Below are 22,080 nucleotides of genomic sequence, written 5' to 3' on the forward strand. Positions count from 1 at the left end.
GGGTCTAGAATGAGCCCCGCATCACCACTGACGTTTCCCAGAGGAGCATCTTCATGTTCCCGGCCCTCCTTCTGTGGTTGTGGTTGGGATCTGGGGCTCTGGAAAGGACTGTTACCTATTTTCTCAGGGCCTCTTGGTAGGAGCAGCTCAGTCTCATCGCTAACACAGCAGTGTGTGTCAAGGAGCAGTTCACAGACTTCAACCATGCTAAACATGTCAGCGACTGGGCTGTGTCCTCCGACTACCTGTGTCGCTAATTCTGAGACTCGTTTTCACCTGGCTTCATTGCAAAAAATACAAAATTACTGGAAAACTAGGAAATAAGTGCAGAAAGAAAAGAAGAAAACAGGGCAACGGGCTTGTGTTATGGCAGGTACTGAGGCTGCCCTTCAATGCAGAGATTGCCTGCGGAAGCCTGGTTGCTGAGGGATGCTCTCTCTGTCCATCTCTTCCCCCTTCTGCAGAGATGTTAGGGTGTTATTAGCACCCAGGTGGGACCGCCTCACTCACCTTCTAGAGTCAATTCACCTGTCACCACTGCCGCGAGACCTGCCCTGGCCTTTAAATCTAAGACAGCAGGCATGCCCACACCCTGCCAGTGCCACTGGCGGATACCCAGGGCTCTTAACTGCCTGCCCCACCCTCCGACCTCTGACACGCTTTGTGTTCCACTATCTCTTTATTCGCTGATGTGAGTTCCTTGAGGGCAGGGGTGTCTGTCTTAGTTATTCTGTATCCCCAGGCCCTAGAAGAGCCTAGTGCAGGGAAGTGCTCAGTGAGTATCTGGTGAGTGGAGGATGGCTGCATCCAAACGCCACTAATCCCCTGTGATGAGCCTCTCACACTTGGGAGGTACCAGCTTCCAGGTGAAAGGGCCTCCTCTGGAGTCAAAGGGCCTGGGAGTGCCTCTCATCAGCTGTGTGACCCAGGCTGATCACCTAAGATCTCCGTGCTTCAGATGGGGAGAGCACTTGCCTCAGAGCTGACACAGGGAAGTCGTGGGCGCATTGCCCAGGGCAGAAAAGCATAGTTAGCCATGAACAGGTAGTCACGGACAGGCCAATGTGACAGGTGTCCCTTCCTCAGAAGTGAACAAGCAGGAGGCCCGATGCAGTGGGGGTGAGGGAAGGGCTCCCTGGGGAGTGACGACTAAGCTGAAACATGACGGAGAATGAGATCTGGGGCGGGGCACCACTCACGCCAATGGAACACACACATACGGGTGCGTGTTCGATTGGCATAGATCAAGCACAACATATCTTTCAAGGACACAGCTACATCTAAAATTACTTGAGGAGAAGCACTGAGCTTCTTTAGAAATGTAAAAAGTTAAAGAAATAAAGCATTAAGTGAAAGAAGGAGAATGAGATTTAGAGCACAAGACCATTTATGCAAGTCAAACGCACTCATCACACGTTTAAGGAAAAAAAAACCTTGTTTAAGGACACAGATGTGCCTATACCTTATTTAAAAGCAACAGTCAGAAGCAGTAAACTCGACACACATGTAACTATGGGGTTAAACTGGAAGTGTTGAGTGAAAAAAGCCAGAAACGGTGAGATTCTTAGCAGAGTAACATTTATGCAAGTCAGATACAGTGCCACGACTGTCATGCAAGTTTAAGGATACAAGTACATTTAAGCAAGCATATCAGTAGGACACATATATATTCAGTATGTATGAGTGGGTATCCATGGTTGAGTAAAGGAAGATGGGAGATAATAAAGGGGGCAAAATGAGAGGCTCAACATGAACCACCGACACAGCATGCTCGAACTGAGAAGACAGACAGACTCGATGCCGTTCCCTGGAGAGTTTTCTCTCTTTCCACTCTCCCAGGGCTTCTGCGGACAGCTCCTGAGACACTGCTGAAGTTTGAGTCTCCATTTGAACTTCAGGTTTGCACTTCAGATGCGATACCCAACCATCTCCTGAATGGCTCCTCTTGGGGTAACTCTCCTGCCCCAAGCCTACAGAGCTCGAATCCCGAGCTCTGGACCGGCAGAGCTGCCCTGAGTCTAGTTGTCTGCCGGTCCACACACTCAGCAGCACCTCCCCTTACAGCCAACAGCCCCTCTGTCCTTGGTGCTGAACCGCGCACCCACCAGCCCCTCCCCGTACCCCCACTGCCCTCTGTCCTTGGTGCTGAACCACACCACCCAACACTTCCGGTTTTATCCCACTGTCCTTGGTGCTGAATGTCTAAAACAGAACTAGCAAGATCGGGTGGTTTCACACGTGGAAGTGAGGGAAGTGTGGACACCAGAGGCCAGGGTTGCCAGATACTGAGACAAAGCCCAGGCCTAACTGCTCAGGCTGCCCATGTGTCCCTGTGGGAGTGAATGAATCATGGTGTCCTGCACACGGTGAGCATTTTCTACAGGCCAGGCTCTGTGCTGAGTGCTGTGCACCCAGCTCCCTCAAATCCTTCCACCCTGAGGTGGGCGCTAATAGGATCCCAGCTCATGGAGGACACTGACGCTTGTGGAGGTTAAGCTGCCCACCCAACACCCTGCAGTGGTGGGGCCGGAGTCTGACCCCAGGCAGTGTGGCTCCAGAGCCCATGCTCTGGTCTGCTGGAATAGATGAGAGCATGTGCCTGAGAACTGCAGATGCCAGAGGCTGCCTCGCCCTCTTTTCTGTTCCCTGCTGGGTTCTGAGCTTCTGCCCCACCTGCAGGGATGGCGGACCAGCACTGCACTCTGCTGACCCCTGGACTCACTTCTGTTTCAGCTTCATGATCTCCTCGGTGTTGGGAAGGCAGTTTGTCCACGGCAGGGTCCCATAGAGCCACTTCAGCAAACAGTAGCCCAGGGTCTGGAGGTCACTGCGGCGGGAGGGCCCTGGGGAGGGAGGGAAGGAGGTGGCCACTCAGGCAGGCGTTCTGACATGCCCACCCTAATCCTTTCTCTCACCAACTCAAGCATGTGCTCACACACGCAACCCACCCGAATATACGGGCTCTCAACTGCTCACCCACTTTTCACTTGTCTACTCTCACGCCTTCAGGAGTCTCTCAATTACTCATTCACTACCTTGGTCATCTCTTCATCCCTGCTTTCACTAGCTCACTCCCTCACCTACTTGTCTTTTATTCATGAACCTATTTGTTCCATGAATCCTCAGAACCTTGGGTGACAAGCCCCTTCCCACATTCTTTTCTTTTTTAGTATTTATTTATTTAGCCACACTGGGTCTTAACTGTGGCATGTGGGATCTTCGATCTTCACTGCAGCATGTGAACTCTTAGTTGCAGCATGTGGGATCTAGTTCCCTGACCAGGGGCCCCTGCATTGGGAGTGCAGAGTCTTTGCCACTGGACAACCAGGGAAGGCCTCCTTCCCATATTCTTAAATTCCAGACAAGAGTTTGGTTGGCTCCCAGCCCTTGACAGTCCAGTGGAGAGACGTAACAGGCATGAAGGTGCCTAGAAGGATGGCCACTGAACTCAGCCTCACTTGGGAGGGAAGGACAAACAGAGCAGACAGTGGGGTTTGGTTTTCTTACACTTCCTGAAGCACATGATTTAGAGAACACTTCACATAAGCATTCGACAAACACTGCAAGCTGTGTTGGACCCTCTGCCCCTGGTGCTGGCGGCACACACACCGTCCCTTCCCTGGGGGGCTCAGCGTAATGGGAGGACGCGGGCAGGGACATGGGTGGCCCTAGTTTTAAGGGGTTTGGGCAAGAGAGGCCCAGCCTCCTCAAGGCGTCTCCTCAACGTGCGCTCTTCCCTCCCTATGTGGTTTCCCGGGATGATCTCACTCCTGTCCCTGGGCTTCAACTGCAACTTCTGAAATGCTGCTGACATCTGGGTCTCTGGGTCTCACTGGTGTGCTGCAGAGATGGATAATCAGTGGTTTACAAGTGCGTATTCAGCAGCCCCTCCTGGATGACTTTGGGGCCCCTCTCGCATTCTAAGTCCACACGGATCCTGAACGTGGACCTGGGGACCCCCAGGGCTCCCTAGCAGTCCTCGGTGTTGCCCCACAACGCTCTGACGTGTGGGGATGCTGTCCATGGTTCTGACCCCTACCATGGCTCCCCGCCTTAGCGGGACTCCTGCGTTTGGCCACCTGCTGTCCATGGCTGTGCCAACCGAGGGCTGCCCTTGTCTGAGGAGCATGTCTCCAAGCTCCTGAACCCCTTCCCTGGCCCCTTACCGCATCCCTTGTGCAGGTCCATGCTAATGAACTCAAGGTCCCCCTCATGTGGGCTCCTACTGCCTTCGGTGTAAGCCACGTGTCTGCCACCTGGCGAATAGCGGAAGGTGAAGCCGTAGCCTGCCAGGGTCACCTGTGTGCACGTGGGGAGAAGCCATACAGTTTGAAGATTAGGAATCTGTATTCTGAAGTCAGAGATTTCAATTGTGGGTGCAATTTGGAACAACCCAATGCCAAACAGTACAGGAGGATGTGGAAAGAACCCAAATCAGTCATTCCCATCACTGCTCAGTCCCAGTTCCCAGAAGTAAGCACTAACAGCTTCTCATATGTTCATTTTCTTTAAATAATCAGCAAACGCATGGGGGTAAGAAGGATGCTCTCATTTTCCTCAGAGGGATCGCACCGTACCTCCTGCTGGGCACACAGCTTTCTGAACTTTAATAGTGTGTTAACTGCAGAGCCAGACAGACCAGATTCCAATGCCAGCTTGGCCCATCAGTGCCCATGCAACGCTGGGGAAATTATGAAACTCTCTGAGCTTTGATTTCTCTATTGGCCAAATGAAGGTAATGATAGTCCTCACCTCGCAGGGTTGTGAGGAGGCTTAACTGGGTTTAAAACACAAAGTGCTTAGCCACCAGACACACACAGTTAGTCACATCAGCCTTCTAATGGCTACCTCTTATTCTGCAAATGGAGAGGGGACACCTGTTGGCTTTGTCCACGCGAGACCTACATTCTTTGGTCACAGTTTGTGGTGGTCACTTTTATCCGTCAACCTGACCGGGTCACAGGGTGCCTAGACGTGTCGCCAAAGGTTATTCTGGGTACGTCTGCGAGGGTGTGACTGGAATGGATGGCAGACTGCCCTCTCTAGTGTGTGGGCCTCGTCTCATTGGTTGAAGAACAGAACAGAAAGGCTTAAGTGAAAGGGAATGCCCCTTGCCTGTCCGCTTGAGCTGAACATCAGCATTTTCCTGCCTTTGGGTTTGAACAGAAATACTGGCTCTTCTCAGGTCTTGAGTCTGCCAGCTTTTGGACTGGAACTCACACAGGTGTTTTCAGGCCATTGGACTCTGACTAGAAACATACCATTAGCTCTCCTATTCTCCAGCTTGCCAACTGCAGATTTAGGGCCCCTGAGCTTTTTGAATTTGAGTCAAATTCTTATACTCTCTCTGTATATATACACATACACACACATATACACACATACACATTCTGTTTCTTTTTTTTTCTTTTTGGCCTCCTGCTATGTGGGATCTTGGTTCCCTGACCAGGGATCAAACCCATAACCCCTGTATTGGAAGCTCAGGGTCTAAACCACTGTACTATCAGAGAAGTCCTAGTTTTGCCTAATATGGTTCTAGGATTTTTCTCTGAGACCACCCCTCTCCAACTCTCAGTCCAAGTGATTGAGGTGGGGTTCACCCAATCCATCTCCACTGGGGTTGCTAAATGGAGGGGATTTAAGCCTCATTTGCTGGTGGTTATTTTGTCATCATAGCAAAGAGGGACTGCCTGATAATGAGCAATGCAAACACAAGAAGAGCCCAGGGACAGAAGATCCAGTTTCCTAATGACAGGGTCTGAATTTTTAGAAATCAGCCATGCCTGAAGCCAGTGAAGTCCTGGATTTTTCCACTCCAAGGAGCAATAAGTTGTACCTTCCTTTTTTTAAACTAATCCCCCCCTTTTTTTTTTCTGCTTAAGGCATGTTAAATTTGGTTTCTATCATTAGAAAGAGTAATTATGATTTACTTTAAATACTAATCAATATGCTATCAGAAGTATATATATTACGGTTTTCCCATTTTACTGTCAGAATCAGTGTTGTCAGGAACATTTTGTACGTGTATCTCTTTTTTTTCCTGTTTTATTTTTGGCTGCATCGGGTCTTGGTTGCGGCCCTCGGTACCCTCACCACAGTATGAGGGATCTTTCATTTCGGGCTTCTCTCTAGTTGTGGTATGTGGGCTCAGCTGTCCCGAGGCATGTGTGATCTCTGCCCCCTGACCAGGGACTGAGCCTGTGTCCGCTGCATTGGAAGGCGGATTCTTAACCACTGGACTACCAGGGAAGTCCCTGTAATATATCTTTGAATATATGGAATGGATAAATTCCTCACAGAGGAACCGGTAGATCAAAAACATTATGCAGTTAGCTCCATCAATCTTGCACAACCAAACGACAGTTGGTGGAACCTGCTACCCAGGTCCGCTGCTACCTCCACCCTGACAGCTGGCAGTGGGTGGCCCTCTTCTGTGTACCGACTACCTGTGGAAATGGTAGTGAAATTAGTGTGAAATGCATGTTTAGCAAATGTTAGGTACTGTATTTGAACCAATAAACGTGAATCCTTCTGCAAAAAGACAAAAATCCATATACATTTAAAATTTTGACTGCTGTAAGAAATTACCTTCCTAAAAGTTCGCCTGAGTACACTTCCAAAAAGGAAAGAATTCCTGTTTCCTCACATCCGTATCAGCAAGAGATATCCTTTTTCTTTTTAATTTTGTCCACCCAAAAGGTAAAAGTAGTAGTGTATTTTAAGTTTAATTTCCATGATTACTAGAATCTAATAATAATTGCGGGAGGTTGAGCATTTTTTTCATACATTTAACTGACCTGTGGATTTCTTTTTCTATGAACTGCTTTTCCTATCCTTTGTCCATGTTTCTACTAAGTGGCTTATCTCTCCTCATTTACTCGAAGAAGCACTTTATTTTATACATGATGGATAGCAGTTCTTTGTCTGCAATAAGCACTGTGAAATAAATGCAGGTTTTAAGACAGGTGAGACCCGGAGCCCAGAGAGCCCCTAGGGAGGGTGAGGATCTGGCAGTTACCTGGCACAGGTTCTCTGGATTCACAAAGATATTCTTAGCTGTCATGTTGCCATGAACGTACTCATTCTCATGGAGGAACTCCAGGGCATCCAGCTAGGGGAGGAAAGCAAGCATTTTTGTGAGAAGTGCTGATAACACAGAGAGGCTCTGATGCGAAGCCTCGGAAGGAAACCCCACTGCTGGGCCTGGGGTCACATGGTCCTGCTCGTCATGGGGGTGGTAACAGTGGCAGATTGCCTGTGTGTGTGTCCAGCTGCCTCAGTCATTTCCAACTCTTTTCCGCCCCATGGATTGTAGCCTCCTCTGTCCGTGGGATTCTCCAGGCAAGAATACTGGAGTGGGTTGCCCTCCTTCAGGGGATCGTCCCAACCAGAGATCGAAACCGTGTCTCCTGAGTCTCCTGCGTTGGCAGGCGGACTCTACACCCACTGAGCCACCTGGGAAGCCCCAGGAGTGGATTGAGCCTGACCAATTCTGAGTGAAGCATTTGGACGCCCTCCCTGACAGCACATCTAAGAATGTCTTAGAAGACATGAGTCTTCTAAATTCAGTATTTAGAAGTTTTTAAATTCAGTATTAAAGCTGACATTTCATTTTCCATCAATCTCTTGTATCTACTGGGTTGGCCAAAAGTTTGTTTGTCCTCAAGCCAGTAAGGGAAAACCCAAATGAACTTTTTGGCCAACCCATTATTTCTTAGTTGATCAAAATCTCAGGAGGGAAAAACGTTGGTTACTTATTGACCCTTGCAAACAAACAAACAGACAGACAAAACCAACACTCATGTTCACCAGAGAGGTTTTCTCATTCGTCCAAAAAAGCAGAAATACATTTAGTTGAGCAACTTGTACTTTTATTTCTAGCCCCGACTTTCCCACTGAGCTCCGAATGCATATACTGAACCCCCAGGTGCTCGCTGTATCCTGACTGCATCCCCCTTGACGCCAAGGCTTAACTGCCCGTCCCGTTCTGCTGCTTCTACAGACACGCCGCCCCCAGCCCGGCTCCTCCTCAGGCCTGGTCCTCTCGTGCCCACCTCACTCAGCCTCCACCTCACCCTCCCCAGCCGTGCCCACGTGGCCCATGGGTCCTTCTACACCCCGAGCTGACGCTGCCCCTGCCCGTCCTCAGTCCTCGCGTGGGTCCCCGCCCCTCAGCTTGGCGTTCAGGGCCCTGGGTCCTCTGGTCACTGCTGAGCCGCCACGCCAACCTCAGCTCCTGCCTTTCACCCTCTACACGTCACACGGCAAACACTGCGTGTAAAGACCTCCGAGACTCATCCCGCTGGCTGCTTATTTATATTTTTCACTTATTTTTATTTATCTTTGGCTGCCCTGGGTCTTCATTGCTGCGTGCGGGCTTTCTCTAGTTGTGGCGAGGCGAGGGCCACTCTTGGCTGCAGCGCCCAGGCTTCTCACAGTGGCAGCTTCTCTTGCTGCGGAGCATGGATGGGCTCACTAGTTTCGGTGCATGGGCTTAGTTGCCTTGCACGGCACCTGGGATCTTCCCGGACCAGGATCGAACTCATGTCCCCTGCACTGGCAGACGGATTCTTAGCCACTGTGCTACCAGGGAAGTCACTAGGTGTGTATTTGGCTGTGCCGGGTCTCACGTGTGGAAAATGGGATCTTCCTTGTCACATGCGGGGTCTTTAGTTGCAGCATGTGAACTCTTAGTTGCAATATGTGGGATCTAGTTCCTGGAGCAGGGATTGAACCCAGGGTGGGGGGGAGCCCTGCGTTGGGAGTGAGGAGCCTTAGCCACTGGACCCCCAGGGAAGTCCCTCCTCCAGCAGTTTAAGTTAGGTCCTCTTCTTCTTCGTCACAGCATGGGGACACTTGTATCCAGAGCACTTTTCACTATTGGTGCAACTGTGGCTTAAACTCATCCTCTCCCACTAGACATAGAAACCACGTCTGTGCTGCCCCGCACTGCACTCCCAGACCCTGGGACAGTGTCTGACACTCAGCAGGGACAGGATAAATATTTCATGGGAGGATGGATGGAGGAAGGAATGAATGACAGAGGTTCTGTGTGCTCTCCCCTACATGAGCCTTTGCCTAAGCTACTTCCTTAGGCTGGAACACTCTCCCCATGTATTCCCACTCCCACCCTACCCCGCACCTTGCTATTCCCCACTCTGGCTTAGAAATACACTCCACCAGGAAGCACAGCTGAACCCCCAGTTTAGGCTGGGACCCTTCCTCCAACTCCCACAGCCTCCTGAACATCTCTCACGGCATCACTTATCGCTCTGGTTCTAAAGGTCTGGTGTTCAGCTGTGCCAGTCACCCGCTTGCCCCAGTGTCCAGCGGAGGGAGATGCGGGCTGAATGTGTCAAAGAGCGAACAGACTGGTAAACTAGGCCACCATGACCTGGACAGGAGCCGGAGACCCTCTGGTACCTACCAGCCGGCAGGCCATCTGGAACACAGACCTCACCGACATCACGTGCTTTGGGAAGTCATCCAGGATTGACTGAAGGCTCCTCCCCAGGATGGGAAACACCAAGAACCTGGAAGACACGGGTGTCCCAGGAGGTGGGAGAGAAGACTGGGGCAGGGACAGAATATAGTTCACCAAGGATGGACTGTGGCTGGGGACTACCAGGTCCCAGTCCAGGGTGAGATGAAGGGTTGGATGGGTGGGGGGTCGGTCTGGCTCAAAGCTGGGGGAGGAAGGAAGCGACTCAAGTGGCTCCAGGGTCCCAGCCATGCCTGGGCATGAGACAGAGAGAGGGAGGAAGCAGCCAGCGAAGCGCGTGCCAAGTGAAGCGACTCACCTGTACTTGTCCTGGTGAACGCCGAAACCGATGCAGGTGGGGATGGCCAGCTGTGGGATTGAGTACAGCTTCTTCCACTTGTTCACTGCGGGAGGCAGGGGCCTGAGAGGTCAAGGCCCACCTGGCCCCACACCCACAGCAGCCCACAGCCCACTCAGACCAGAAGCAGAACGCACCTGAGTCCCGGCCAGACCCTGGGTCTCCTGCTTGGAGACACCGCTTCTGTGGGTGGGTGAGGGCTAGGGGGGCAACGACATGGGGTGTGAACGTGGTTTTGAGAAAGCACTGACAAATCTGGAGTGAGTGGAAGGGCTAAGAGTGACCGTGTAACCCATGAATTCTCACACAGAGCTAATGAGATCGGGAAAAGTCTAAACTGGTCACTGTGTCACTAGAGGTCTGGCCAACCTTTCAGGATCTCAGTTGAATGGTAGAGATGGAGCAGAGTGCTGATGAAAGTTTAATAACTGGTTATTAAGGAAAAAAATAGCCCTGATTTGTGTTTGCGGATTTCCGTGGTATAAATGCTTCCCAGTACGGCCAATTACTAGCTACCAGTGTGGTATCATCGAAGATAATGAGTTGGGCAGAGAGGCAGTAGCATGCCCTTACATGCTATTTCCATCACATGGATACAGTGAATGGAAGCAACTTCAAGAGTATAGATAATAGGGACTTCCCTGGTGGTCCAGTGGTTAGGACTCCATGCATTCACTGCCAGGGTCCAGTTCAATTCCTGGTCAGGGAACTAAGATCCCACATGCTACACAGTCTGGCCAAAAAAAAAGCACAGAGTGTAAATAACAGATAATGGAAAATGTAGACAGATAACAAGGAAGTGATAAACTTCCACGGGTGTTTATCGCCTTCGTTCCTTTCTGTGTCACGTTCCGTTTATTTCTGGCTGTGTGGGCTCTCGGCTGCTGCGAGGTCTTTTCTCCAGCTGTGGCGAGCTGGGGCTGCTGTCTGATGTGGGGCACAGGCTCTGTGGCGCGGGCTCCAGTAGCTGTGGTTCCCGGGCTCTAGACCACAGGCTCAGCAGTGGCAGTGCGTGGGCTTAGATGCTCTGCACCATGTGGATCCTCCTGGGTCAGGGATCAAACCTGGGTCTCCTGCATTGGCAGGCGGATTCTTTACCACCGAGTTACCAGGGAAGCCCACTCTTGTTCTTAACCTGACTGTAAATTGATATAATTAATTACTTTATTATTTATTTGGCTGCTCCAGGTCTTAAGTTTGCAGCATAGGAACTCCTAGCTGAAGTGCAGCATTCAAACTCTTAGATGTGGCCTGCAGGATCTAGCTTCCTGACCAGGGACTGAACCTGGGCCCCGTCCGTTGGGAGTGCAGTCTTAACCACTGGACCACCAGGGAAGTCTCTGGCACAATTAGTTTATGACGGCTCTGTTTTAATAACTGGCTTACAGTATTTCTGAAAATTTAATACTCGGCTCTCAAGAGCTGGGACAACGAGCCAGCCTCAGCCCATTGTCTGTTGTCTGTCCTCTGAGGCCCGAGGGGTGATGGGAGCAAACCTGGGCCTTGAATTTCATCCCCACCCTTCCCACACAGTCAGGGAGAAGGCAATTGTTCTGACCAAGCTGGTGCCTCCAACCTCTCCCCCACTTGCCCACTTCCCTGAGGAATACCTTGCAAAGGCTTGGCAGCCCGCTGGAAGAAGTTCTGTTCGTTGAACAAGCGCCCATCCTTGGCATCCTAGGGGGGGAGGGGCAGGGAAAAGGCTGTCACACTGGAATCTCATAGGCAAGGGCTCCCAGATCATCACTGGCCATGGGTCATCCCAGGGTAATGCCAGAAACACCCTAGGTTCCCCAAGTCTTGCACATCAGAACCAGATTCCCTAGGGTGCTTCATGTGACCACGTATCAGAGACTTTGAGTTACTGCCTAGGTTCCTTTTCTGACAGGATCCACAAGTTTTCCCTAGACACAGGCCCTTCAGCTAAAAACTACATTTTTCCAGTCTCCCTTGCAGCGAGGAATGGCCACATGATCAAGTTCTGGCCAATGGGGATGTGAGCAGAAGAGAGATGGGCAACTATCAGGTTATGTTTTCAAAGGGCTAGGGCAGGCTCTCTCCTTTCTCTTCTCCTGTTCCAGTTGGCTGGAATGCAGATGAGATGGTAGGAGCTGGAGCAGCCATTTCAGCCCATGAGATGATTATAGGTGAAGGTCTTGGAGCCACAACAGAGAAGGAAAGTAAGCCCCTTGTTTATGGAACCACCGTATCAGCCCTGGGCCACTGCCCCAGACTTCTGAGTGAAAGAGCAATAAGATATTATTTTTGTGTAAGCCATTATTAACATTGGGTCACTTTTCCCAAGCAGTCAAGCCACATACTTTAACTAAATACAACTAGTAAAGCTGGGTTCTTAAGACCACAGGATCAGAGAGAGCTGGATTCAAATCCGAGCTCTGACATTTATTCATTTTTTCTATAAAGTACCTATTATGTGCCTAGTATTCTTTTGGTTATTGGTGATAGAGCAGTGAACAAAGCAACTTGGACACTGGTGCCCCTGGGCAAGTGACCAAGATTTTATTTTCTTGTCTGTTAAATGGGGGAAATTGGTGACTACCCTAAAGGTCTGGTTATCAACCAGGGCTGGGCACAGAACAGGCTCTCAGCAGGTAGGTGCTATTACTCATCTGTGAGTCTGGCTCTGGAGCCCTCACTCCAAATCACTCACAGGGCCTCCATCCAGATCCAAGGGAGGGCACCTGAACTAGCTGTCTCAGTTTTTGGGTGCTTGTGCAGATCACATGGCCAGAAGGCATCTGAGTCAGGTCTCCGGGACAGACCCGACTGCAGCCTCTGAGGGGCCCTGCGTCGGAGAACCCAAGGCCCAGAGGAAGATGTGCCCCGCCCAAGGTCCCACTGCTCCCTGCTGGCCAAGGCTGTGCTTTTTGGCCTGCCCAGCCCAGCCCAGCCCAGCCTTCCCCTTCCCTCAGGGCTGCCCACCCAACCCGGGCCCACTCACTAGTTTAAGTGAGAATCTTTGTTTCTGGGGGCTTGACCCGTTGCCGGTGGTGGAGTCAGACTCAGCTGTGGATGGAGAAAATGAGCGAGGTTATCATCTTCAGGGAAGGTGAGGGTCATTGTCCTCTGAGTAACAAGCAGCAGTTGTGGCTAATGAGTTCCCATGGGGTCAAGTGCATTCTCGACTTTCAAGACCTGAACCATCTCATTTTCAAACAGCTTCCTTCTTTCTACCTCTTTCTCTCTCTAAGACACAGCTGTGCACATGTGTGGGTTCCCCTAGCAAATCACTGAGCCTGGGGGTGGTCCTGAAGCCCCTGACTCAGCCGCTGTATGCATGTGTCTGCATATACGGGTGTGTGGCTGAACCACATTGACTTCATCTTGACAGGGCCATCTTAGGCCCACTCTTCTGCCCCCTCCCCTTAGTCACTGAGCTTTTGCTTATGAGGAGTGTACCCAAACCAGCTGCGTTCCTCATTAACTTTAACTCTTGCTTTCCTCTGAAAACTGGAAGAACGTCTTCTGCTGACACAGATGGTTAATGGTTCATGAGGAATAATGGTCATGAGATCCCTGGGGGAGGAACCCCCTGGTTCCTGTGGGCCTAGACGTGCTTCTCCCTCAGTAGTCAGACTATAGCTTTAGCTTCGTCCCCTTTAAAGCCCTCAGCACCCTTCTGGCAAAACAGAGCACAGTTGCAAATGCTTCCAAATTGCTGACCACTGAATCCTATCCATATGTAAGTTACCCACGATAATCTTCATAACTGTACTTTATGTTTTTTCTTTTTTTGGCTGCGTTGGGTCTCAGTTGCCGCACTCAGACTCTCTAGTTGTGGTGTGTGGGCTCAGAAGTTGCAGGATTAGCTGCCCTGCGGCATGTGGGATCTTAATTCCCAGACCAGGGATAGAACCCGCATCCCCTGCATTGGAAGGTGGCTATCTTAACCACTGTACCAATAGGAAAGTCCCTCCACTTCATTTTTCTTTTTTTTAAATCTCAAGGTTCCTTTTCAGGTCAGGGGACACTATTCAATATTCCTGTCTTTCACCACTACATAAGCTCCCCTCAGGGGAGGGCCCCTGCAGCAGCCTTCAGCCCCTCAGGGATCCCCTGAGCTCCAAGTCCCAGGGCAGCCCATATCCAAAGGCTCATGGCAGGCGATAGAAAGGCCCAGCGGTGGTGGCCTAGCACAGAACCATACTGAAGGACCACTTCTGCTCCTGCCTCACCCACTTCCTTCCTTTCCCATCTTTAGGAGTTGATCTCCCCCTGGGGCACTTCCTCGTAAACAATCTTTGAGCTCGGCCCTTTCTGCTTAATTAGACTCTGCAAAGTCTCCTGTCTCCTAAGGGTGCACTTTGCACACATTGTTTCCTTTAAGGCTCCTGACAGCCCAGGAAAGATCTGTGTGCTCAGTCATGTCCAACTCTTCTGCGACCCCATGGACTGTGGCCCGCCAGGCTCCCCTGTCCATGGGGTTTTTTGGGTTAGGGATACTGGAGTGGGTTGCCATTTCCTCCTCCAGGGGATCTTTCTGACCCAGGGATCAAACCAGAATCTTTCTACTACCATGGCTGTCGTGGCTGTCGTTAGCTATATTAAATATATATACAGGCTGCACTGGGTCTTAGTTTCAGTATGCAGGCTCAGCTGCTCTGCGGCATGTGTGATCTTAGTTCCAGGGATAGAACCCACGTCCCATGCACTGGAAGAGCAGTTTTAACCAGTGGACCACTGGGGAAGTTCTCTTTTTTTTTTTTTTTAAAGAAAGAAACGGGAAATTTTATCCAAGCCAAATTTGAGGATTACAACCTGGGAAGAGTATCTCAGAAAGCTCTGAGAACTGTTCTGTGTTCCCACTTCACAGATGAGACCAGAGAGCTGAGGCTTAAGGAGGCCACATGATACGGGAGGCTCTGTGCCAGGCAGATCTGGCTTCAAGTCCAGGCCTTCCGTCAACTCTGCGTGACTTGGTGTCACACAGGCTAACCCCCTCTGGGCCTCTCTGCTCCACGTCAGTAAAAGCAGGAGCAATGAAGCTCATCCCGGAGAGTGGATGCAACGGTTCGGAGGGCAGGACAACTGGTACAGCTGAGCAGGAATCACAGCCAGCTTTTTTTTTCTTGGCTGTGCTGCATGGCTTGTGAGATCTTAGTTCCCCGACCAGGGACTGAATCCGGGCCCTCAGCAGTGAGTGCAGAGTCCTAACCACGGGGCCACCAGGGAACCCCTCAGTGTCACTTTTTTTTTTTTTTTAAATGTTTATTTGACTGCGCCAGGTCTTAGGTGCAGCATGTGGGATCTAGTTCCCTGACCAGGGATTGAACCCGGGCCCCCTGCATTGGGAGTCTTAGCCACTGGACCACCAGGGAAGTCCCAGCTTCATCCTTCATATGAGCCACTCCAGGGCCCCTCTTCCCAGCCTCAGAGCCCAGCACCACTCTGGGCAGGCTGGGAGCACTCAGTACGTGGCAGCTTTTAAAGTATCAGCTGAGGGCCCGCAGCTGGTGAGTGGCAGCGTGGCCTCGGCCGAGACGCACCTCATTCTGGAGTTTGTGAACTGAACTGTCGCCCAGGCTCCCAGCCGGCTCTCTGCATCATCCCTCCGTTTTTCTCTTCTTCCCCACCCTTCCTAGCCTCCCAGGCGGGTGCCGTCTAAGACACTGAGATAAAGGGCAGGGAGGCGGTAAAGTGGCTGAGCAGCCATGCTTGCCCACAAGAAGCTCCGGCTGGAGCAGGGCGGAACCAGGGCTTCCTGAGCCAAGGCTGAAGGTGGCCTGAGCTCGGCCTTTAGGAGGGAAACTCAGGAAGGTGCTGGATCTCGGGGGAAAGGGGTCCTTCCCACCTGTGCGGAGGGCGCCGGAGGGAATCTCCGAAGGGCAACCAGGAAATGGCCGGGGCACCTCGTAGGCCTAATAGCAGGATCTGTCTCACAGAGTCACCTCGAGGTCTGAGGGTAAGCACCACTCAATCAACCACTGGATGAAAGCGTTATCCTACATGCCCGACACTCAGAAGCAGGTAGCAGCTGAGTAATTTAAATTGCCAGCTCAGTAGCAGCGGGCAATTTACATACAATTTCCCTGCACTACTCTCCCGATTATAAAGGGCTTTTCTCCTCCACCCTTCTAACTGTCCCTCCCGCTGACAGCTGGAGGGCCAGCTGGGAAACTCCCATTACACACAGGAGCCAGCAGGGACCTAGGAAGGGCGGTGGACATGGCCGAGGCCCCTGGAGAGCCTGGATGTAAACCCCTGGAGCTCCAGATGCTGTGACCTGGGAGACCCCTGGTGCATGCAAACCTGATGGATGTATGGAAGGTCCCTACATGTGCCAAAGGCAGACAAGGGTGTGGCAGGCAGGCAGGTGGCAGCCTCTGATTGCCAAGAGACAGGTGACCTTGAACTTGGAGCAAGAATGCCATGCTGGCATCCATCGTAACCACAAAAACTGAGAATTCCCTGGGGGTCCAGTGACTAGGGCTCAGTACTTCCATCGCGAGGGCCTGGATTCAATCTCTGGTTGTGGAACTAAGATCTCGCAAGCCTCTCAGCATGGCCAAAAACCCCAATCCCCACCCCCCCAAAACAAAACCAAAAAAACAAACCAGAATGACAACAGGAAGCATTTATATGCTGTTTGCTGTTTGTGTATTGTTCTACTCAGCTCTCCAACGACAACCCTGTGAGGTCAATATCAAAGCTCTCCATTTTGCAGGTGAGACAGGTTGGGAATCCGCCTTCCAATGCAGGGGCTGCGGGTTCGATCCCTGGGTGGGGAACTGGGATTCCACATGCCGTGGGGCAAACTAAGCCTGTGTGCCACGACTAAGACCTGACGCAGCCAAATAAGTAAATGAGTGAAAGTCGCTCAGTCGTGTCTGACTCTTTGTGACCCCATGGACTGTAGCCCACCAGGCTCCTCTGTCCATGGAATTCACCAAGCAACAATACCGGAGTGGGCAGCCATTCCCTTCTCCAGGGGATCTGCCCGACCCGGGGATTAAACCCGTGTCTCCTGCATTGCAGGCAGATTCTTTACTGTCTGAGCCACCAGGGAAGCCCAAGTAGATAAACAAATGTGTTTTTTTTTAAAAAGAACAGTGATCCCACCTGAGGATTACTAGCCGACAGTCTTTCCATCTTTGGAGGGTACCCTGGGACAGCCTGACTCTGGTTCTCAACGGCGGGAGGTTCTGCCCCCCACTGGGCATCCGGCAATGTCTGGAGACAGTTCCGGTTATCACGACGGGGACAGGGGACTGGTGCTCCTGGCAGCTGGGGGGTGAAGGCCGAGGATGCTGCTAAACACCCTGTCATGCACAGGACACTCCCCACATGAACGCCAAGGGTGCCGAGGCTGAGAAACCCTGGCCTAATTTATAAGACGGTAAACGGCATGCTTAAAACGAGCTCCAAGGGACCCCAAGGGGAACCCATGGAAAAGAAAGGCAACCATTCTCCCCAGAGCAGCTGAAACTGAAGACCAGGGAGAGGCTCAGGGATGCTGCTGGGAGAAACACACAGGTGTGTTAAGGGGCTGCAAGTGGAGAGAACCAACACTTTGCAGGTGTGAGGAATTTAAGGCCCTTGTGCTGTGGGGCTGTCCCGGAGGTTGCAGGGGGCCCTAGTGTAATCAAGGGCTTTCCAGGTGGCACTAGTGGGTAAAGACCCCGCTGGCCAATACAGGAGATGTAGGAGATGTGGGTTCAATCCCTGGGTTGGGAAGATCCCCTGGAGGAGGGCATGGCAACCCACTCCAGTATCCTTGCCTGGAGAATCCCATGGACAGAGAAGCCTGGCGGGTCTCAGAGTCAGACACGACTGAAGTGATTTAGCACGCGCACACACACAGTGTAATCACAAGGGTTCTTAGAAAGAGGGAAGCAGGGGGAGATCTGACCACAGAAGAGGAGAGGGCAATGTGATGACAGAAGCAGAGACTTGGGTGATGTTGCGCTTTGAGGATGGAGGGGCCACAAGCCGAGGAATGCAGGCAGCCTCCAGGAGCTGAACAGGCAAGGAAACGGATTCTCCCCTGGAGCCTCTGGAAGGTCCAGTCCTGCCCATATCTTTTTATTTTTTTGGCCATGCCGTGAGGCATGCAGGATCCTAGTTCCTCAACCAGAGACTGAACCTATGCCCCCTACAACATAAGCATGAGGTCTTAACCCCTGGACCACCTGGGAAGTCCCTCTGCCCACGTGTTAACTTTAGCCCTGTGAGACGGATTTCAGACTTGGGACCTCCACAACCAGAAGAGAATAAACGTGTGCTGTCTTCAGCCATTAAGACTGTGGTGATTTGTGATGGCAGCCACAGCAAGGGACTACAAGGCGTGCATCTCCATCCACAGGGGCACAGACCTGGAGGGCGGGCCTGAACTTGAATCCTAGCTGCTTCTAGGGAGCAACTCTCCAGGCATACCATGGCGAGCAGCTGCAGAAATGGACGAGAAGCCTCTATACTGGTCCTCCCAAATTGTGCCAGGGAGACCAGGGAGGGTGATGTTACAATTCAGTGTTTGACAAAGGGAGAGAGAGTGCCATCTCATAGGACTGTTATGGGAATAAGATGAGTTAACAGACATAAAGGAGTTAGCAGGGAACGCCCAGAGTGGGCTGGAAGTGTCAGCTACTATAATAAAAATCACTATCCTGGTTGCTGCTGTTGTTTTACTGTCAGTTTTCAACTACATCCTCCCAGACTGGCGCAGACTGGCAGAAGCCAAGGGTAGCCTGTCCTGGGGTAATGCTGCCCCGAAGCACATCCATATGCAGCCGCCCACCCCACTGTGCCCATGCCAGCACCTGGGCCTGGCACCAGGTGGGTATCTGCAGAAGAATGAATGATGCTGGCGGGCTGGGGCTGGGAAGGGGTTTGCTCTTTTCATCAAACAACCCGAGCCACAGAAGGTGAAGACACACGGCCCAGAGCCTGACCTTCCACTGCGGGGTGCTGGCGTGAGGACATGGGTGGCTTCTGCCTGCAGATGCCTCCTGGCTTGTCTGTCTTTCTCCCTCTTCCCTCCCTGCCCTCTGGGGCTCTCCCCATCCTTCCTCCAGCCTCTTTCTTGCTGTCGGTTCTGCCCTGCTGTCCCTTCCTCTTCCTGTGGCAGCAAAAACAGAAATGAGTGAACAGGCTTCAGCACATACCAGCCAAACAGGCCCGCAAGAGTTTAACAATCTTGGTTATTGAGCTGGTACTACTAACAAACACCTGTGGCTGGACTTGCCCTTCACAAGGCTCATTACTCTCTGACTCCACACAGATTACGCTCTGCACCTGGCATTCTTCTCCTCCTACACTCTCTTGTAGCAGTCTGCATTTCAGAAAGAAGGTCACGGGCTGATAACTTGAGGGACACCACGCCCGGCTGCTGAGCTGCCTGATGTCAGCTGCGGTCATTTTGAAACTTTGCAAAGAAAGAAAAACAAAAAAGCAAGATCTTCACTGGGATATAAAACCTCTCCCTACTCACCAGAGAGGGGAGCACAGTTCTTGAGGTGCTAGCCTGTTGTGATAAAGCCAATTCTTCTCTTTCCTTCAAACCCTGTCTCTGTAATATTTTTTATTTGGCATCGATGGACAGGCGGTCAAGATTTTGGCAACATTCCCTCTATCCTCTTCTCATTCCCTTTCACTCAGATGCCTTCCTCTTCCCTCCCTCCCTCCCGCTCTTGTGGTGTAACGGTTACAAAGGCAGAACATCTACGTTCAAGTCCCAGTTCTGCCACTTTGAGGCTGTGTGACCTTGGGTGAGTGGCTTCCCCTCTCTGTGCTCCAGGGGGGTAGGATGAGATAACATGAGTATCTCCCCCTAGCGTGGCTGGGAGCAATAAGTGGACCCAGAAGAGTGTCCCCTCCTGCCCCCCCCACCTCGCCCTTGCCTCCTGTCCCTCCACGACTAACGCTGCCTCTGCTTGACAAGATCCCTCTACAATTTTCCAAGCTCATTGCCTCTGTCCCTTCTTGTGCTTCAGGGTCAACAGCCCCAGGAGGTGGGCAGGACACTCTCTCTCACTTTTCCGATGGGCACGCTGAGGGAGAGCTGCATGCCCAGGCTCACTCAGGGCACCGGAGCCAAGTCACGACTCCACCCAGGTCTGTGTCCAATGCCCAGGCTCTAAGGCAGGACAACCAACCTGAGGCTCAAAGCTGCCTGCACAAGTGTCTGCCTGGCACTTCCAAGTCCAAGGTTTCCTCTCAAAATCCACATTTCTGGCTTTTCCTGACAACCTGGAAGCTCCCTGGAGCCAGGGCTAGTCGTTAACACCTCTGGGTTTCACTTTGCTCATCGAGAAAATAGGGATGATGACCATACTGACATCGTGAGGCTGTTGAGAATTAAACTGATTAACATGAAGCAAACATATGTCCATGTGAAAACCTATACACACACATGTTCACAGCAGCATTATTCATGATGGCCCAAAGCGGACACAGTTCAAACCAACCGATAAATAGAACCAGATGTGACATAGACACATCTTATTCAGCCATAAAACAGAAAGCAGTTCTGACAAAGGCGACAGCGTGGGATGGACCTTGAAAACATCGTGCTGAGGGGAAGAAGTCAGACACAAAAGGCCACACAGTGTATCACTTCATTGACCCGAATTGTCCAGAACAGGCAAATCCAGAGAGACGTAAAGTAGATTAGTGTTGCCAGGGGATGAGAGTGACTGTTAAAGGTACAGGGTTTCCTTTTGGGGTGACAGAAATATTCTGGAACTAGATGGTGGTGATGGTTGCACACCATCCTGAATCTGCTAAAACCCACTAAACTGTAGACTTTATGGTGAATTTTATGTTATATGAATTTTACCTCAATTTTAAAAAAGGCAAAAAAAATCGCAGAAAACCACATAAAGTGCTTACTTAGACAGGGTCTGGTCTACAGTATGCACGCAGTAAATGTCAGGTTGCTTAAGACTAATATTTCCAGTGCAGTTATTTTTTTCTTCATTGAAACAAGGTGTCTGACTGCATTTTTTTGCTTACCTACTGACAGTTTTTAAGCTTGGCCCTGCTTCTTCCCCTCCTGCTGATAAGAAAGCCTGGAGCTCCCTCTTTTGCTACTGGTGGAGATTCAAACCACACGAAGCTCTGGCTCATGTAGACTCCTCATCCCCGCCTTCCGTCTTAACCACAGTAAAAACCTGTGCTGGGTGCTTTTCCTTGATCTTGTAGAGCTGTTCCCTGCCCCCCACCTCCTATCTCATAATGCAAGCAATAAACCCTTCATATCCTCATTCATTGATTCCAACCAACTCTGGGGGGCAGGGTCCATCCTATCTCTGGTGGTAGACATGGGTTTCTCAGGTAGCACTAGTAGTAAAGAATCCAGCTGCCAGTGCAGGAGACATAGGAGACGCAGGTTCGATCCCTGGGTCAGGAAGACCCCCTGGAGGAGGGCATGGCAACCCACTCCAGTATTCTCGTCTGGAGAACCCATGGACAGAGGAGGTTATTGGGCTACATTCCCTAGGGTCACAAAGAGTCAGACACAACTGAAGCGACTTAGCATGCATGCATCCATCCTATCTCTGCAGGGCGGACAGAGCAGTCATCAGTGCTCTTATCTCCCGGCCACACTGGGCTTGCACTCCCGTGTGAGGACAGTAGCAGCCTCTACACAGGGCACAAGCTCTCTGGTTGGCCACAGTCCCCACCACTCCTAGTCGCCTGACTCCCAGCCTCCTGCTCTAACTTACTCTACCTGCCCGGAGGCTGCAGGCACCTACGCTTAGGCAACTACGTCTGCAGTCCCAAATCCATGAGAAAGCTGCCTTGAGGCAGGCCTGCTGCTGGGATACACTGTTATTTCCGTTCTCAGAAAGGGGTTCTCTCCCCTCTGCCTGGGCTCCAAGACAGCCCACCCAGCCCAGCCCCTGGCGCCTGTGCAGACTGTACCTTCATAGAGAATGCCCTGATCATCCCTGGTCTGGAGGCATCTCAGCTTCCAGGGCCGCCCACTCTTGTCTGTCAGCACCGTCCCCACTGGCAAAGCCTCCAGCGAGGTGGTCATCCTGCTTCGCTTCAGGGTCTGAGGGCTTTGTCTGGTCGTCTGAGGGCTGCTACGGGGAGTTGGGGATCTGCTCAGGTTCCCTGCAGGAGGATGGTCAGAACAAAGAAAAGGCAGCCATGGGGATGGTAGGGAGCTGTAAGCAGGGAGGGGAGAGGTCAGCTCTGGCCATGGAGAGATGGCTTGCAAGGGCAGCCTGTAGGCAGGGCGGCGGGGGAGGATGCTGGGAGGACGGTCCAGGAACAG

At 51.6% G+C, this 22,080-nt stretch overlaps 1 protein-coding gene across 4 annotated transcripts in view; it reads right to left on the reverse strand.

The window, feature by feature from the left end:
• Positions 1-22,080, reverse strand: part of VRK3 (VRK serine/threonine kinase 3) — a 36,556-nt gene that overhangs the window by 6,546 nt on the left and 7,930 nt on the right. For all 4 annotated transcript variants that reach the window (XM_043899920.1, XM_043899918.1, XM_043899919.1 and 1 more), the window contains exons 5-12: positions 21,723-21,917; positions 12,802-12,866; positions 11,450-11,516; positions 9,801-9,885; positions 9,428-9,533; positions 7,019-7,111; positions 4,167-4,299; positions 2,723-2,843 (exon numbers count right to left, since the gene is read on the reverse strand). In XM_043899920.1, coding sequence (XP_043755855.1) covers positions 2,723-2,843; positions 4,167-4,299; positions 7,019-7,111; positions 9,428-9,533; positions 9,801-9,885; positions 11,450-11,516; positions 12,802-12,866; positions 21,723-21,917 — 865 coding nt within the window. The remainder of the gene's footprint in view (positions 1-2,722; positions 2,844-4,166; positions 4,300-7,018; positions 7,112-9,427; positions 9,534-9,800; positions 9,886-11,449; positions 11,517-12,801; positions 12,867-21,722; positions 21,918-22,080) is intronic.

This window comes from Cervus elaphus, chromosome 4, assembly GCF_910594005.1.
Source record: "Cervus elaphus chromosome 4, mCerEla1.1, whole genome shotgun sequence".
Taxonomy (NCBI): domain Eukaryota; kingdom Metazoa; phylum Chordata; class Mammalia; order Artiodactyla; family Cervidae; genus Cervus; species Cervus elaphus.